Source organism: Squalius cephalus (genome assembly GCF_949319135.1).
Source record: "Squalius cephalus genome assembly, chromosome: 18".
Lineage (NCBI taxonomy): Eukaryota > Metazoa > Chordata > Actinopteri > Cypriniformes > Leuciscidae > Squalius > Squalius cephalus.
In genome coordinates this window covers 22,678,609-22,696,650 of record NC_137139.1, presented here as the reverse complement: position 1 = coordinate 22,696,650, position 18,042 = coordinate 22,678,609, and the positions used below count along the sequence as shown (strand labels likewise).

Genomic DNA, 18,042 nt, shown 5'->3' with positions numbered 1-18,042 from the left:
ATGAAAATTGTGGCCTTATGTTTTTCCAAACATGTATGTCTTTGGAGCACAGAAGGAGTTGTTGTTTTTTGCACATACAGAGAAAGTCCATAGGGTCCAATGTTGTTTTTGGACCCCGATGACTTTCATTACATGGACAAATGAAAACATTCTTCAAAATATCTTCATTTGTGTTCTGCAGAAGATACATAAAGAGTTCCTGTAGCTCAAACAGTAGAGCATGGCACTGCAAAGGTCAACGATTCCCATTGAAAGCAAAAACTGATCAAATGCAACGAAAGTCGATTTGGATCGAAGCGTCTGTCAAATGCATAAATGTAAATATAAGGTCATACAGGTTTGGAATGATATGTGGGTGAGTAAATGACAGAATTTAGGTTTTTGGATGAAGTATCTCTTTAAGCTGGAGAGAGTTTTTTCAGATCAGGCATTTGCGTAACATACTTTATGTCCAGCGTTCAATCCAAGTCATATTTGTGAGTGTGCACACAGAACATCCCAACACGGTTGTAGGGTTATTAAATAAAGCGGCCAGGGAATTCGAGAGAGGGCACTGATACGCAGTCCGGACACTCCGTGAGGGGGCAGGGTGAAAAGGAAGGAGGGAGGGGGGGGGAAGAGAGATTGGAAGAAGGAGATGGAGGAGAACAGGGGGAGATGGAGGAGAGATTGGGTAAGAGGGACAGATGGAAGGGGGTGATTGGTCATCACAGAGCCTAAGGACAGCTGTTCTTTGATATATTAGTGGACACAATGACCTAAACCTGGCCTGCGGCCGCAGAAAATAGGAACCCTGTTTTTCTTAAAGGGGAGGGGTCCCAGGCATTTGGCCATTTGTGGACAAGAATTAGCTGGTCAGGGGGATGGGGATGTTGTTTTTGAAATTATGAGCATCTAATCATTCATTCAAACCACCAAGGCTATGGGTTTTTCTAATTTTCATTGCAAAATGAGCTAAAATGTGCACAAGTATTTATTCACAATTGAAACCGATATTGCACTTGATTTTTTCCCCCCATTTTTATTCTAGTCATCATTAACATGAACCCACGGATTGCAACTTACTGTGTCCCAAAAGGCAAAGCAATAACACCTTCAAAGCTGAGAGATTATGGACTGCAGCTCACATGGATGACTAGTGAGAAAGAGCGAGAGCGAGAGAGAGAGAGAGAAGAAAAAAAATCTGATCATTCACTGCCACTCTAGAAGATAGGCTCCTTCCTCTTGGGACCCCACGGGGCCTGGCTGAAAAGAGCCACGGCGTCTGGCAGTGTGCAGAGGAGCAGGTGTGAAAACTCGTAAGGCCCACCGCCTCTTCTGCTATTACATCTTTTTAGGTCCATGAAAAGGGAGCAGATGAGCAGAAAGAAAGAGACAGAGAGATCATGTTAACCACACTGCTGTAACTAATGCATCACTTCATAAAAAATTTCATAGTTCTGCCCTGTTATGCATGCCTTGTAAATTATAAGGAGCTGCTGTCAGGATTTTTAAGTAAGGACCTCACACAAATTTTTCCTTATGTTCTTTATTCTTTATCTGATCTGCCTTCATCCAGGAACATAACAGATTTTCACAAGACATCATTATTGATATGTTGTTGTTTTTTTTTAGTTTAATTGGTGTGCATCACCATTGTGCATGCCTACAATATGCCTTTTTTCTGCCACAGGGACAGAAATATTTTTGAAAACTACATATTTTAAGTGTTTTTTTATTTTCATAATTTATACTGAAATATAGATTATCTCTGTTTATTTTTTTGGATTTAAATGAAAATAAGAAGTACCAACACTGTACAGCCTGTAGTATCAATATACGATATAACTATCGTAAAGGCTTTGCATGACTTTAAAATGCCCAATGGGCTTACATCATTGACATTTTGCAGTTCCTCAGCCTAAAGCATTGATTCAGAGACGTCTGTATACAGAATACAAATCAGCTGATGATTAGAACGCTGGGTGCCATCTTATCTGCACTGAGGTGATTAATTCATGTAAACACAATCCTCCCTCTGCAGTCTTTTCAACCAGATCTACCCTTTCTCTCTGTCTCTCTCATCTTTCCCCCTCTCTCTCCCTCCTTCATCTTTATTCTCTCTTGAAAGAGCCCTTCTTTTGTGGCATCTGCGTTCTTCAAAGGGAGTTCCACACATACCAGCACTGTGGGCTGAAGTTTCAGGACATAATTCCTAACAGGATGCTCACTGTTCACCCGTACAACTTCTTTTCGGTTGTTTTGAAGTTTAACTGACAGAAAGTGGTAGTAATTAATCAAATACTCTGAACTGAGCAATCGGGTGTGTGTGTGTGTGTGTGTGTTGTTATTCCCGGTTGCTTCCCTTTAAAGTTGTCTCTTATTTCAACAGTGTTACTCTTTGGATTTGTCTATGTGCTGTTTAGTTGCAGTGCAGATGCAGAGGGTCTCTTGAACAGTGTTTGTAGGATTTGATATTTGAATTTGCAATGAGGGGGGTGTCTTTAGTAGATAAACCTACTTAAATCTATGTGTGGGGTTTAGGGAATGGGTACCCACCATAATACCTGATTGGATTGATTCAGCCTGCTCCTGTTTACAACTGGCCCCTGTGCAATCTGCCTGGTTTAATGGCCCCGTGTCCCAGAAGGCTTGTTGCATCCATGTAGGTTTTGTTCCTCGGGGCAGGAAAACAAAAGTGACGTGGCCTGAAAGTGCACACGGACCCCTGGGGAGCTGTGAAAAGCTGAGCATCCTCCGGCAGCCGGGCCTGCTCGGCTCTCACATTGCAGAACCTTCTGCTCCGACATCCTGCTTGTAGTCGCATAGTGGCCATAAGAGTCATTACTAATATTTTGGTTATCCTAACTTTTTTTATTTATTTATCTAGAAATGGTTTATTAAAACCCACTGATATTCACTGATTCCGTTTTTTATTTGGTTCCACATATATTTGTGAAATATCAAGATGGCGCACACAAACAAACACACATGCACATCTCCAAAGGAACCCTCAATAAATCCCAGGACAGCACAAAGGCTGTCAGCGCACTGCTCCTGAATAGATTAATAAGATTTCCATAATTAGGCAGGCCTCTGACAATAGGATCCCTCAGCTTTTGTCTCAGGACCAACAGGATTGTCAGGCCAGGAGGACGTCTGCTGGATGGGTTGTGCAACAATGGACACACAGACAGTAAGGCGACCAGTTGAAACATCTGTCTCCCTGCCAGCCTCGGACCCGCACAGAGCCACCACGGCAAGCTACTCGTTGCTGCTCACACAAAGCAATGGCCAGGATTGCTCTATAGCTCTGTTTACGCATCTTTAGTTAATGATGTGTGATTAGAACTGGTCCTGTGGCTATAATTTAGGTTTATGTGTTTGAGAGGGAGACTGAAATGTTGTTGTGTCCATGTAGAGACACAAAATTGAGATAAAGCTGCACCTTTTCCAGCATTTCTCATACACTTGTGTTAATACTGTGTTTTGCCTTTTGGTCTATCTATCTTAATTACCTGTTCAATTCAGTCTCTCTCTTTTTAAAATTATTTTTGTTTAAAGGTGCACTTGATCATTTATAGTTTAAACGGGGAATGATTTAAGTATGGCTTACTGCAGCTAGTGCATTTTTACAATGGTAGTGGTTACTGAAAATTTTGCTGGAAATTATTAGATATCTGCTACTATAAAAATATATAAAAATAAATAATGTGAATGTTATTAATATTAAATAATAGAATTGATAATGTATTATCAATCATTATTTTATTTTATTTTGCATTGCATAATTTCTCATTATACATGTTATGCTGCAAATGCTTTAGCAAGACAAATGTACAGTTTTTGTCATGCAAAAAGAACCTTAAAATGTAAATTGAGTTCAGGAGCTTGATGTTTGCCTAATCTTAATGAGAACATTCTTTGTTCTTATGTGACTGCTGCTATATTTATCAAAACGTATTATCTCACTCTCTTTTGGCACATTTTATAAATTATTTCTTGGTTTGATACTGTCATTTATTCACTGAAATGAATATCCTTCAGTGGTCATTCCCACTTCTACCAGTGTAATTGGACCATCTATTCTCAAATGCCCAGAATGAGTTAATTTCAGCTGCTGTGGTGATTTAAATAGAAACACTTTTAACACATCTACATTATTAGATAGTCCCATCTGAGGCATAGCTCTAATTGCAGGACAGTTCATCTGTGGTTGATTTCATACTAATGGGTAGTAGTGTTGTCACGATACTGGAATTTCTAACTTCGATGATACCTTGAAAAATATTGATTATTCGATACCATTTTTTGATACCACAGGGAAAACAGCCATATATGCTGCCATACGTTACTTTTATTATCTCATAAGTTTTTGATAATTTTGGCAATTTTGTGGCAAAAGCTTACACAGAGCACAGGGAGGCTTTATTTGAGACTTAAATTTACACACAAAAAAAGACAAGTGAACAGATACAGAACAGATTCTTATAAAATAAGAACAAATAAACAAATTGCAAATGATACCACAAATAAATACAATAGAATAAAATTAAATAAACATGGCTTTAAGTTTTTCAGGTGGGTCTACCAATAGTATTTGGGTAAGAAATACTATAGAAATTAAATAAAGTAATCAAATGTAAAATAACACTGGATAGTTGTAAAAATCTTTACACTTCATTGTAAAAATTAAATACAGGTTAATGCTAAAAATTAAAGTTACAAAAGTAATTCATTCAAGACAAGTGAGTTTCTTTTTTTTCCCTTTTTTCTTTGATTAACATGACAGACAGCAGCAGGTATATTAGACTGCCGTCACTTTAAGAGCTTGTGCTCGGATCCAATATACTGTTTGTCACACAACATGCAAATTCTTTCTCAACTATTTACTTTCTCAAATGTGTTTATCTGAATACTTGCTAAGATGGGCATTTTGACATCAAGTGCAATAAGCCACAAAATAGAACTCAATTTGGTACTCGCGAGCTTTATGTGCACGCTACTTATAAAGATCAGTGGTGTGCGTGCTTTGGGTGTGAGCGTAAAAACTTACAGGAATGAGTACATTTATGTGCAATTCCCGCAACCCATGTGACACCAACACTATTCAACCGGAGCAAATGAGACGTGTTAGTGAGAAGAGGCGTGTATGTGTCGACTTGCCGTTGGAGGGAAGACAGAGTGAGTATGCAGTATTTGGAAGTATTGGAGTATTGGAATCGTTTCAGTTATTTCAGCATCGATACGTATCGAAATATCTATATTTTTGACAACACTAATGGGTAGCACTTTTAGCTGAGTAGGACTCTTGAAGTAGCCTTACCCAAATAGCCCTTCCATGTCCAATTTGGAAACGATTTCCCGTGTGTCTTGGTGCACACACACTCATGTATATTGATGGAGTGGACAGCAGTTTGGCCGCCTGAATGACCTCTCTAATGTCAAACCCCATCCTCTCACATAGACTCATGCGCGTGCATGCACATGCACACACGGCGGCCGGAGCGCCTGCTGTCCACTCCCCCTCCTCCTTTCCTACCCGTTGCAGGTTTTATGAGCTCCCCTGGGCTGCCATCCATCTCTGTCGCACACTGGCCCCATTATTGTGCTCCATACAGCACTTCACAAACCAGCCTGCAGATGGGATTGTCCTGCTGGATATACACTGTTTCTACTGACTGGACAATGACCAAATACTTTACCTGTGTTCACCTTGTTTACATTTTCTGAGTCGTTTTTATGTTTTATCTTGTAGCTATATTAGAAATAGGGGTAAGTTTGGATGTGGGGAACTTGAGGATCTAGAGATGAATATGAAGGACATGGTAATCCAGTGGCCATCTGGTCTGTTGGTGTGATCTTTTGGAATAAATAGCAGGCGTAATCTGAAGACACACATGGGAAGGTTTGGTGACGGGAGGGGTGAGAGTTTGAGAAACAGAAAGAGCACACAAAGGGGGAGGGCCAAGTTTTTGGGAGAAAACAGTAAGGGGGAACATAGCATACAGAACTGAGGCTTGATTTAAATGGCAATAAAGCAGCAGCTTGCATACTCTGACAGAAGTGCGAATAACAAATCATCACTTTCTCCTCCGATTGCAGGCTATGTTGAAGATTTGCAGTTTATTCCATTTACTTCCCCATTTCCCCCTGTAGCCCGCACCCCAGGCTGATTCCTGACAGTTCAATAATGCCAAGCTATGTGTGGAATTTAGCTAATGCCTCTGGAAGGTGCAGTTGCAGACCCTCATGAAATGGCTGTTTTAAAGCTCTGCTCCATGAAATTCACAATACCAAGAAAAAAATGCAATTCCAATTGAAGTAATAAGATCTTTTTACTATTAACAGACATTAATTATGCATACACCTTAGTAATTAACATTTTGATTTGTTCATTTTAGAATTCATCTCTTATGATTGCCTTTAAACTGTGATGCTGTTAAAGTGTATTGCAATTTTAGAAGTACAGAAAAGCTCTGAATAAAGGAATTTGCATTATGAAAGGACATGGCAGTGACTGGATGTGGACATTTTTTTTTATTGAGGTTTATTTTCCACTCCTCATGTGCATTAAGACCCCCTAAGCATTAGGACAGCATAATTAATCACAGGAAAGCTGTCCCGGAGAAAGCCAGAGGAAAGGGCATTCCACACTCCCAGTGCTTCATGGGAAGTGGCCAATGAATAGCACAACTATTTCGTCCACCCGTCCCAACCCCCCTTTTCCCCCATATTGGTCCCTCCCTCTCCCCCTCTGTTCCTTCTTCTCTCTCTTTCCCTCCTTCTGTCAAGCTGACCATAGAGGCCTTTTGGAAAATTGCTTTGTGGATGAACTGTGGTGGTGGGAGGGGATGTATTGAGGGAAACATGCGCAGGGTGATAACAGTTTCTCCTTTGGGAGAACTGCAGATGGCAACACAAGGCTGCTACATGGCTGAGGGCTTGAAAGGAGAAAATTCACAGCCCTTCTCTTTTATACTTACTGCAGAAAAAAAAGACTCCCTCTGTGTGCATGCACACAATACCAAAAGAGTCATCTCGGCAAGCAAAATGGCAACAAAACATCAGCCCCACAATCATCCATAATTTGCCTTTAGTCATTTAGACTTTTCTTATAATTCTTTTAAAAAATCACTATATCCATCTAATACTTATTTGTAAATGCTTGGAATGTACACTTTTGTTATACAGCAAATTCTTGCATAATCTAACAAATTGCTATCTCCGGCAGGCCTATTGAAGATGCACTGGAACCCGGAGCATGCCCAGCCCCTGAGCCAGTGGCCTGAGCAGCATTTGGACGTGTCTTCCACCACCTCATCCCCTGCCCACAAGTCTGAGCTCTACCCCAGCCGCGGCCGTGGCTCCTACAGCTATGCCTGGGCAAATGACGACATCTCGGCCCTTACTGCCTCCAACCTGCTGAAGCGCTACGCTGAGAAATACTCAGGCCTTCTAGACTCACCATATGAACGCCCTGCTGTGGGCGCATACCCTGAGCCTGGAGCCTTTGGGCCTCTCAACGGAGGCCAGAAAAGCGAATTGGAGCCTTGGCCTCTTACGCACAGCACTGATGGGGCATATTCCTTAGTGCCTCCTTCATCTCATGATGGTCTGTCTGGGCCAAAGGTGGTTCCCACATCAGCAGGCCCACCAGGCTCTGGCAATGTGTCAGCTGTTAACAGCAACCTTTCAGACTCAGGCTACAGTGGGAGCAGCTCCTGCAGTGGGCCCCATTCCAGTGACTACCCCCCCAGTTACAACGGCACCTACCTCTCATCAGCGTACTGTCCCCAACCCAGTTCAGCACTTCCACCAACCTCGTTACATGCCCTTCAGCCTAACCCCACACTTCTCCCCAGTTACACACCTTCTGCGCCTGTGTATAACTACCCCCCTAGCACCTACCCTCACCAGACTAGCCTTGCTCCTAGCTACACCCACCCAACAGCCCCTTACATCCCCTCGGGTATAGCTGCCCCCTCTCCACTACCCTCAAGACCCACAGTGGTTGGTGGCAGCTATGGCTATCAGAACAGCAGTCTAGGGGGCTCAGAGCCTGGGGGCTCTCTGAAGAGAAAAGCATTTGAGATGACCCTGGATGAGGAAGATGGAGATAGCTCACGCTATAGGAAGTATAGCTATGACCCCATGAAAGCTGGGGGAGATTCTCCATATGGGGTTACTGATAAAACTGAGTGCCGTGGAAATGGCTTTGGAACGGGCAGCACAGATCCTCAAACCTTTAAGCCTAGTAAACCTTCATCTCAGTCAAGCCTCGAAGGAGATGAAGTTGAAAAGTACAGTGGGCTAAAGCCCTTGGTTTCACCAACGTATGGAGCCGCAGGGGACTACAGCCCCCCAGCAGCCATGACTGGGGAGAGCAGAGGTGCAGAGCAGGGCTTCTCCCAACATCATTCTCAGAAGTGCTCAGATCCTATGAAAGGCATGGAGCCCCAAATGCTGGAGCTAGTAAGCCGAGAACTGCAGGATTGCAGTCCAGCTTTGCTTTGGAGTGAACTGGCTGGGAACTGTCACATCAAAGCAGCACTGGAGGAGGACCTGCTGTGGCCTGTCCTGCGACCCAACCCTGCCATCCGCCCACCCAGAACGGTCCTGCTGTTTGGCCCTCAAGGAGGGGGAAAAACCACACTGGCACGATCCATGGCATCTCAACTGGGTGCTACCTTCTATAGGCTGAGTGGTGCAACTTTGGCCTCTAAATTGAAAGGAGAGGCAGAGCAACTATTGATCACCCTGTTCTCGGTGGCAACGGCCCGACAACCTTCAGTGGTTCTGCTCAGTGAGGTGGAGTCCATTGAAGAGGAAGGTCTCAGACAGCAACTGCAGGCCCAGCTTGAGAAGATCCAACACGGTCAGAGCAGCCTGGTTCTGGTGGTGTGCACCACAAGACGGCCTGATTTGATCAAAGATCCCCTTCTGCGCTGCTTCTCCAAGCGTTATCATATAGGCCTGCCAGATGCGAGCACACGCAGGCACGTGCTTCTGCAGGCACTGGTGCCCCATGGCTGCAGTCTGGGTGAAAGGGAGATGTCAGCAGTACTGCAGCGTTCTGAAGGCTTCTCTGTCTGGGAGCTGCTGCAGCTCTGCCAGCAGGCTCTGGCATCAGCTTCTGCCTCGGCACCCGTGCCCTTGCACGGCCTCCCTGCATCCCTTTCTTCCCCTACCCTCCAAGACTTTGAAAATGCTTTCTGCAAGGTACGTCCTCACAGCACCTCCAAAGATTTGGACACTTGTATGGAGTGGAGCAAGGTTTATAGCCACTGAGAACCTAGTCAGCCACTGGTTGGGGACTGCTACAATTGTTTTTAAATACTTGTTGCAGCCAAAAGAGTGGAACTCGTTGAGAAATTACAGTTTATGAATGGGAGGCATTTTGGATTTAATGCATTTAATCTAGGGAACATGCCATTGTGTGTTGTTTTTCTATAAATATACATATACTTTATTTTTTTCCCAAAGAAATGAAATATTAGGCCTTTCTTGAAGGGGCATTTATTAGTTGCTTGGCTTATCTGATAAAATATCTGAATTATATTTTGGAATTTCACTGGAATTCCAATTAGCCTTGATCCTGGAATAAACCTGGAGGTTATAGATCACTTGACTTTTTCCTGAAAAAATACCCCCATTGATTGCAACTCTCAGGATCCTATTTATTGCCAGTCCACTCCAGTGGTGTTGTATCTTTTGCGTTGATTTACTTTAAAGATCATTTGGTGTTAAAGGGCTTAGGATTTATCAAAACTACTCTGTTTTTACCAAAAATGCTCAACAACATTATATTGTCCAAGTTACAGCATTCACCAAAAGGTATTTACTGTTATGCAACCTCTTGGGAAAGAAAGCAACAGTATTTTGCAAAATTGATTGTTAGGCCGCGGTCATATCTTGTGCACTTTGTCAAAATGGTCATTTTACCAAAAGAGTATGCGTTGCTACCCAAAAAGTATTAAATTGCTAATCCATAGAAAGCCAGAAAATAGAAAGTGACTGGCTTTTACTGTTGGTAGTGGTACACTTCTTTCAGAACACTTTGTTAAAGGTAATACTTTTCCAAATACAATATCATGTAAACAACCCATAACATTCCTCACAATCTTGTGAGAGCCTTTGCTCTGGACCCTCAAACACACAAAAAAGCAAGGGTCCATGAATGACTATTTCTCTCTTCTGCTTTACTCAGTTTATTTTATTAGTATATGTAGTCTTGTTTGAAAATACTCAGGAAGAATTTCTTTACCTCAGAAATGATAACTAAAGAATGTATGTAATCTTAGGGTCTTAGTAGTAAGCATTGAGGTTGGAGGTGAGCAACAGACCTGACACAGACATGTATACACACTGCATCTGTGCTGTTACCTCTTAGGTGAAACTTGAAAATGCTACCAAGACAAACAATGAATGTAATTCAGGTATTTCAGAGAATATCTGATGCCATAAATCCATGTTTTAACTCTATATGAAAACATTTTCCCTTATCCTAACCCTTTATTTTTGATGTAGATTTTTGATGGAGTGATGATTGTCTTCATGACGTGTTATTGTAGATGGCAAACCAGATGTTTGATTTTGTTGGACAAACTGTTTTTAGAGACCAAGGTACATAGGCTGTTTTTCGAAGGACACTGACATATACTATGTAAGTACTCGAAGAGCAAAAAAAAAAAACAATACAAAAAACAACCCAAAGATCAGAATCAGATTGTTTTTTATATAATTGGTAGCTAATCATGTCTAATCATAAACTGTGTTATTTGTATACATGTGTAATGTATACAAAATTGTAAACATGCTCATCAAATAGACAATCCAGATGGAGCAGCCTCTACCAATGTTTAAATATTTTTTAGCTTTTTCGTCTATGAGGTACACAAAAGCTAGAGTTATCAAATGTCTTCAAATCACCACTGCTGAAGAAACTGAGATTGAGTTCATTTATATTGTCTGTAGAATGGCTTTTGTGGATTGTTGAATTTCGATCAGCTGTGACATGACATTTACCCCCAGCCCACCCATCTTAACACAATGGGTTGTCCCCTTGGTTGTTGGTCCTGTACAGCCTTGTGATGAGCTGATTTCCCACCCCCCGTTCCTCTATATCACCACAGCCTTTTGGAGAAGCCATATTCTGATTGATGTCCAGTAACCCTATAGCACTGTTCGGCTCTTCAAGTACAGCTGGTGGCTTCACTCATGCCATACAGGTCAATCAGAATGACCCCAGGAGCACATATTGATCAGTGCCGAAGCGACAGAAAACTACAGAACCTGGCAGACTCAGGGACATCCTAAGCACACAAATGCATCATCTTGTGTAGAAAAATTCAGCACCAATTCTTATTCATAAAACCAAAGATACACTGGTTTTATTCAGATGAAAAAAGTCATTTATGTGGCTGATTTCAAACAAGAACACAAAAGATACTTAGCAATTGAACAGTTTGTCCAACGAAATTGTCATTAATTAGCTGTTTTGAAACTATTAGTACAGTAACTTTGTTCTTGGATCTTGTTCTTGTACATTTTCTGTAACCATTTCTACCTCATTTTTGCAGCATATTGTACATGAAAATATTTATTTCATGTCTTTTTTGATGTCTGTTTTAAAAATGTTCTTGAAATGTAATGGTCTACCTCAAAAAAGACTGTATTTTAAGAAAAAAGTATTACACAATATTAAAGAGAATATGTCAAAAATCTCTCATGGCTCAACTTCCTGTACATGTCAAGAAGTGGCAGATTGTAAGGGTGAATTGCCTTCTCTTACATGCACATGATCTCAAAATATAAGGTCAGTGAAACTAAGATTTGTGGGATATTGAGGGCCATGGCTATGAATAAACCAAATAAAAAGTAAAATGATTTGAATGTAAGTGAATATTTACTTGTAGCTTCTACATGTTCAACACAGAAAGGGATCTTTTCCAAAGTTCATTACTATGTTGCTTAATTTCATTCAGTGTTTAACATTTAAATACTATTAAATGATCTTGATTGCTTCCAGTGTCAAATAAAGATGTTCAATCTGTGGTCAAGGGTTCAATACAGTCCACAAAGAAAAGCAAATCAATCTTATGATATATAAAAAAATATATATATAAATATAAATATACCCCCCCCCCCCCCCCCCCCCCCCATCTGGGAAGTTGATCTGGGAATCCCCATTATGTCCAATATATTTTTAAAGTCTGGAGATTAATCTCATATTTAATGTAAATTACTGATGGATGCTGATGTTTAATTCTCATGGTTAAGATGAATAATGGAGGGTTACAGTCCTGTTCTCCAGCTGCCAGTAGAATAAAATAATATCCTTCAATTCATCCACTCAATAACACACTCACCTTGTTGAAGCGCTAAGGGTTAATAATATTTGAAGGTCAATAATTACCATACACTGAAAAAAAATCTTCTGTGAACTAAGCTGTGGACTTACTAAAAAAATATTTTTTTGAATTATCCACTGAATATCTGAATACATTGCATTTCATTTACTTTATAATTAATTGGATGTGTTTTTAGAGTTCACTGGCAAGAAAAATATTTCAGCTGTTTGCAATTTGTTTACACAATGCTAACTAGCACCATTTTTTTTTTTTTTTTTTTTTTTTGAGTGTTTTGTTTCCTGTTGAGTGTATCGGAAAATTTGCTTGAGCAAGCAAACAATCCCCATCAATCCCTATATCTCTTCCACCATAACCCTCACCATAGCAACCATCCCTGCTGGTGTACTCTGAGTGATGTGACCTGGTCAGCTTGAACTCGACCTCTGACTCCAGAGCTAGAGCAAAATCTAAATTTACAGAATGACAAAGTGTACTAATTCAGCATAATGGAAAGGAAAAAAATGACTGTTAAGATCAGTATGTAAAAAAACTGTCAAGAGAGCCAATGGACACATTCATATGTACGCCATATATTATGTAAAACACAAAAGTGCACGCGTGATAAACATTTTACAAATATACTTAACTTATTCTCTGCCAGAGTTTTTGAAAAAAGTTTACAGCCAGCATTTTCAAACAACCTTCATGGCCCTAGTATGGTCCACAGAGGTGGAGCTGGACTAGGAAAAGCTCCACCTGTTACGCCCATGAGGAGGAGCTGGGCGTCATTTGGCTCTGCAGTGAGCATCACTTGGAATATTTTGTTGTAGGAATATCTGAGCATGTTGATGAGCATGTTGATGATCATGTTATTTTACATATGCATCTGCTTACACATGCTATCGCTTGTTTCTGCTATCTGCATCTTCTTCACCTGTTTCGATCCGGAGAGTCAGAAGATGCGTAATAGCACCCACTACTGTATAACAGTGAAAACACAGAAAGCCGGTCAATGGCGGGGAAAGAGTTAATATGAATACCTCAATGTAGAATGTAAAATCCCCCAGTTTCTCTGTGTTAAACAAAAATGAACAAAATAATATTCACGACTATGGCTAAATGTATTCTGCATTCTAGTTGAACAGATATGAGCATCAAGGGTCTGAAGGATGAAATCTGTAGATAGCATTTGTAAAAAAAAATTAAGAATCCGTGTGAATCCAAGCTATAGGCTATATATTACAAAGCATGGATGTTTACATCTAAGAGTGGTCTTGGCATAAAATAATCATGGGTGATTTTAAAGGTCAAGTAAATTTACCTCAGGTTGTCTTAAAATATCATATATTTTTTTAACATGCAGAGGAGTTTTGTCAGTTATATGAAATAAATGTTTTTCGCCACAATTGGCACCCCAATCATTTTTTTATGAGTAAAATATCTCTGAAGTATATTTCCATTAATATTTACACTTTTAGCTAACAAGGGTGACTAGGAACATAACATTGTCTAGCTATGACTTAGTTATGTTGTTGGAATATAAATATGAGGAAACAAAGGCCAAATTCCCTTAATCCATCACAATGAGTAAAACCAAAGAATATAGTTCTGATGTGCTGCAAAAGATTGTTGAGCTTCACATAATAGAAAGTGGCTGTAAGAAAATAGCTAAAGCATTGAAAATTCCCATTTCCACCATAAGGGCAATAATTAAGAAGTTCCAATCAACTAAAGATGTTACGAATCTGCCTGGAAGAGGACGTGTGTCTCTATATAGTCTTAATGCATGGTGAGGAGGAAAGTTTGAGTGGCCAAAGACTCTCCAAGGACCACAGATGGAGAATTGCAGAGATTAGTTCAGTCTTGGGGTCAGAAAGCCTAAATAAATTTTTTAAAAATCAAACAACCCCTACATCATCACGTGTTTTGGGAGGGTTTCAGGAAAAATCCTCCTCGATCGTGCAAAAAAAAAAAAAAAACTCCAGCATATTCAGTTGTCAGACACGACTGGAACTTTAAAAGGGACCGGATTCTATGGTCAGATGAAACTAAAAAAAGATGTGTTTGGTGCAAACTGGGATAAAAAGTATGCCATGCCCACAGTTAATATACCGCTGGATCTTTAATGTTGTGGGCCTATTTTTTTTTTGCTGGAGGTCCTTGACATCTTGTTCAGATACATGGTGTCATGGACTCTACAGATAAAAATAGATAAAAAATCAACAGCCTCTGCTAGAAATCTTATAATGGGCTGTGACTGGTTCTTCTATCAGGACAACGATTCAAAACAAACATCAAAATCAACACAAAAATGTGTCACTGAGCACAAAATGAAGCTTTTGCCATGACCATCCCATCCCTGACCTGAAGAAAATAAGTGGGGTGAACTGAAGAGAAGAAGCACCAACATGGATCTGGGAATTTGAAGGATCTGGAGAGATTCTGTCAGGATGAATGGTCTCTGATCTCTTGTCAGGTGTTCTCCAAACTCCTCAGGCATTATAGGAGAAAACTCAGAGCTGTTAATTGGCAAAAGGAGGTTGCAAAAAGTATTTAATGAAAGGGTGCCAATAATTGTGGCCAAAGAGAAGTATTTATTTCATAATGTCATTTACCCCCCACTTTCAATTATTTTGCTTCAATGAAAGGTTCGATTTTTTGCGAATTTTTTAAATGGAAGATCAAAAGGAAAAACAATGCAGATTTATTTTTACAGTCATCTTTGATCATATTTACCAGGGGTGCCAATAATTCTTACCACAACTGTACATTATCTGTTCTAATTTGTTGTATTTTTAAATGGCAATTTTCCTTCATGTTTTCACATAAAGTATACAGAAACGATCATGATGGAAACCAGAGGGTTCAGATGCAGAGCAGCAAGACTTAGACCCTGCCTATACCTCTGTTCCTGACTGCTCATGTCTTGCTCTCCTTTGTCCTGTCTAGCCTTGATACAGACAAGGTTGACATCAGAGGAGATCCCTGACACAGGGTGAGTTAAGGCTGCCAGCTGCTAGCAATCAAGTCTATTTAGGAGTCAGGGACACATGGACCCCCAGGGCCAAAACCGTAACTAGCCCAACCCTTAGCCTTAACTCCCCCCCAAACCCTCTAGTTACCCAGTTCGGCTGTATTGATTCCAGATGTGCTGCCATCAGTGCTGCTCAGCGCTGGGTCTTTACCTAAGGGGACCCCGAAATAATGACAAGCTGTGAAGGAGGGGAGAAACAAATACAGAGCAAACAAACAATCCAGGTCAACCCAATAACAATTTGTTGATTTTTGACTTCCTCTTAAAATATGAATCTATTTATTTATTTTTATGTAATTATGCTGTTTTAAAAAAAGATATACAATTTACTATTTTAAATTGACAATGTTTAAATTGCCACACAAAAATATCAACTGGAATGAATTTCTGATAGCATGATAGCATCTTAGAAAAGTGTCTATTCCTTCGCATGTGTTTATTTTTTCCAGTTGTTACTTTTCAAAACAGCTGCAAATGGTTTGTTGTCATAGAAGTTAAACACTTTGCACAACTATTATGGAATTTTTATGGATAACATTTGTTACTTCAGAATTCCATTTTGGGGTTGTCAAACTCTATCAGCGGGAGATTGATCAAGTCAACTCTGACTTTGTTTAAGTTAAAGCTGGAAATGAAAACAACCCCTGAAGCTTATACAGCATTCTGCTGACCTATCTCAATAGCCTCAGACAGGCCAAATGTATCATGACCGGTCAGGAAATGGGCTTTGATATGAGGAATGCCTGATGCTTGAAACAACCATCCCTGCTTGGTCATGCTGCACATGAGATGTGTTTGGATTTAATATAATGTTTGAAACTTATTATTATTATTTTACATTTAGTAGGCTATATTTTTCAGTTTTACCATTTAATTTTATTACATAACAACTTCATCAATTGACCAACACAGATCAGTTCGCTTTTCACATTGGCTAATGACCCACTGCCCTCTAGTGGTAGCACAAAATACTGTTTTTTTGTGTGTGTAGATATTATGTTGTAATACTGTTCTAGTCGCCTACTGATCTATTCTTTATAGTCATATATTTCTCAAAGATATTGGCGAGCAAAGGATAATGTTATTCTGGGTGTGGGTGTGAGAATTGAAATGATTAGTAGTAGTAGTAATGACGATGCAGTTTCCTGACTTCAACGTTTCCTGATGTAAACGATGATGTGTTGCCAGATCCGCTACAAAACAAGCAAACTAAACGGATAAAACATCACCCAAATAAGCGACGTTTCTCACAAAAACTACGCGTGAATAAGCGATTTTATCTGTTTCTACGATTCTTGGGAAGGGGGAACTATACCAAAAAAACCAACAACTTAAAAAAAAAAAAAAAAAACTATAGGCTGCCTACAAGCAAAAGAAAAAAACAAGTCGCTTATAAGGGTCGGACATGGCAACATTTCACCTCTCGGGATCCAAAATTCATGAATTATTCAGAATGAGGTATATTATCAAATAAATTCATTGCTGGATTTGCTTATTTTAAAGCCGTAAACATTAAATTGGTATATTTTTCCTCAAAATCGCAAATTCTTTACTGAAACATTGCAGCACTGCCAGCTTTTATTTTTTAGTGCATTAAAAATAAAAATATCCTTTGTAGATGTCTTTCCTGAGGACGGGCAAGAAGAAATTATGCACCAAAAAAAAAAAAAAAAAGAAAAAAAGAGCTTCTTTGATAAGCGGAAATCCATTTCGAAACTCCTTACTGGAAATCAAGCGTTTCTAGCAGAAATTGCGTTGTTGTTTCCCCGCCTACCAGTGACGTTTTGTCCTGAAATATAGAAAGTCGCCTCTTTTGAACAAGCATATGATGCAAAAGATGTTGTCTTGCTAGCTCTCCAGGTTTTGAGACACAACCATATATATATACTAGACTAAAGAACAAGGCAACGTATCATTTGTCTGCCTTGTGGTCATTGGTGGTGCAGTTGTGTCCTGTTTTGGTTGCACACTGGTTTTCAGCCCAATTTAATTTACGTTGCCTTCATTAAATATAATAAAACAAACTTTATCTCAATTTATTTTCTTATTTTTTTTAGGCGAATTAGAATTTATAGTGTGAATATATATATATATATATATATATATATATATATATATATATATATATACTTATAATATATTTATATTCGTCGTTGGTATATTATTGTTGGATATCATTTTCTTTTTCAAGCTCTTTATGGCTAACTTTTGCGACGCTAAAACATAAAGAGTGGCAAAGAGAAGGGAAAATGTATAGGCCAATAAAATAAGTTGCTATTAATGTTAGTAAAATACTTTCAATAATAATAAATAAAATAACGTTAATCTAAATAATGAACATTCAGACGTACCCACAGAAAACGATTAAAATAGGGAGTATAAATAGAATATGAAGATACTTACAAAAATATGAAGGTGTTCAGTAGTTAGATAAGTATGAAGACATTACGAAGATACTCACAAAAGTATCCCTTGAAGTATGAAGATAAAAATGTGATATATTCAAATTTTCGGTCACACACATAAAACTGGATTTAAAAACAAATACATAGCCTATTTTCTGTATATGTAAATAAAACAGAATAGATAACTATTTTAAATTATGTCCAGCCGGATAAAGATTCTCATTCACCAGGTAGCAGAACTGCATCAGGATGGCCAATAGGCAGCAACTTC

General features: G+C 39.5%; 1 protein-coding gene across 2 annotated transcripts in view; it reads left to right on the top strand.

The window, feature by feature from the left end:
* fignl2 (fidgetin like 2) overlaps window positions 1-11,698 on the top strand; it is a 54,223-nt gene extending 42,525 nt beyond the window's left edge. Inside the window, exon 3 of one of the 2 annotated variants that reach the window (XM_079848404.1) lies at window positions 7,214-11,698. In XM_079848404.1, the coding sequence (XP_079704530.1) occupies window positions 7,214-9,270 (2,057 nt within the window). In that variant the 3' untranslated portion in view covers window positions 9,271-11,698. The remainder of the gene's footprint in view (window positions 1-7,213) is intronic. The other variant, XM_079848405.1, reaches the window with a different exon arrangement.
* Window positions 11,699-18,042: the final 6,344 nt, after the last annotated feature.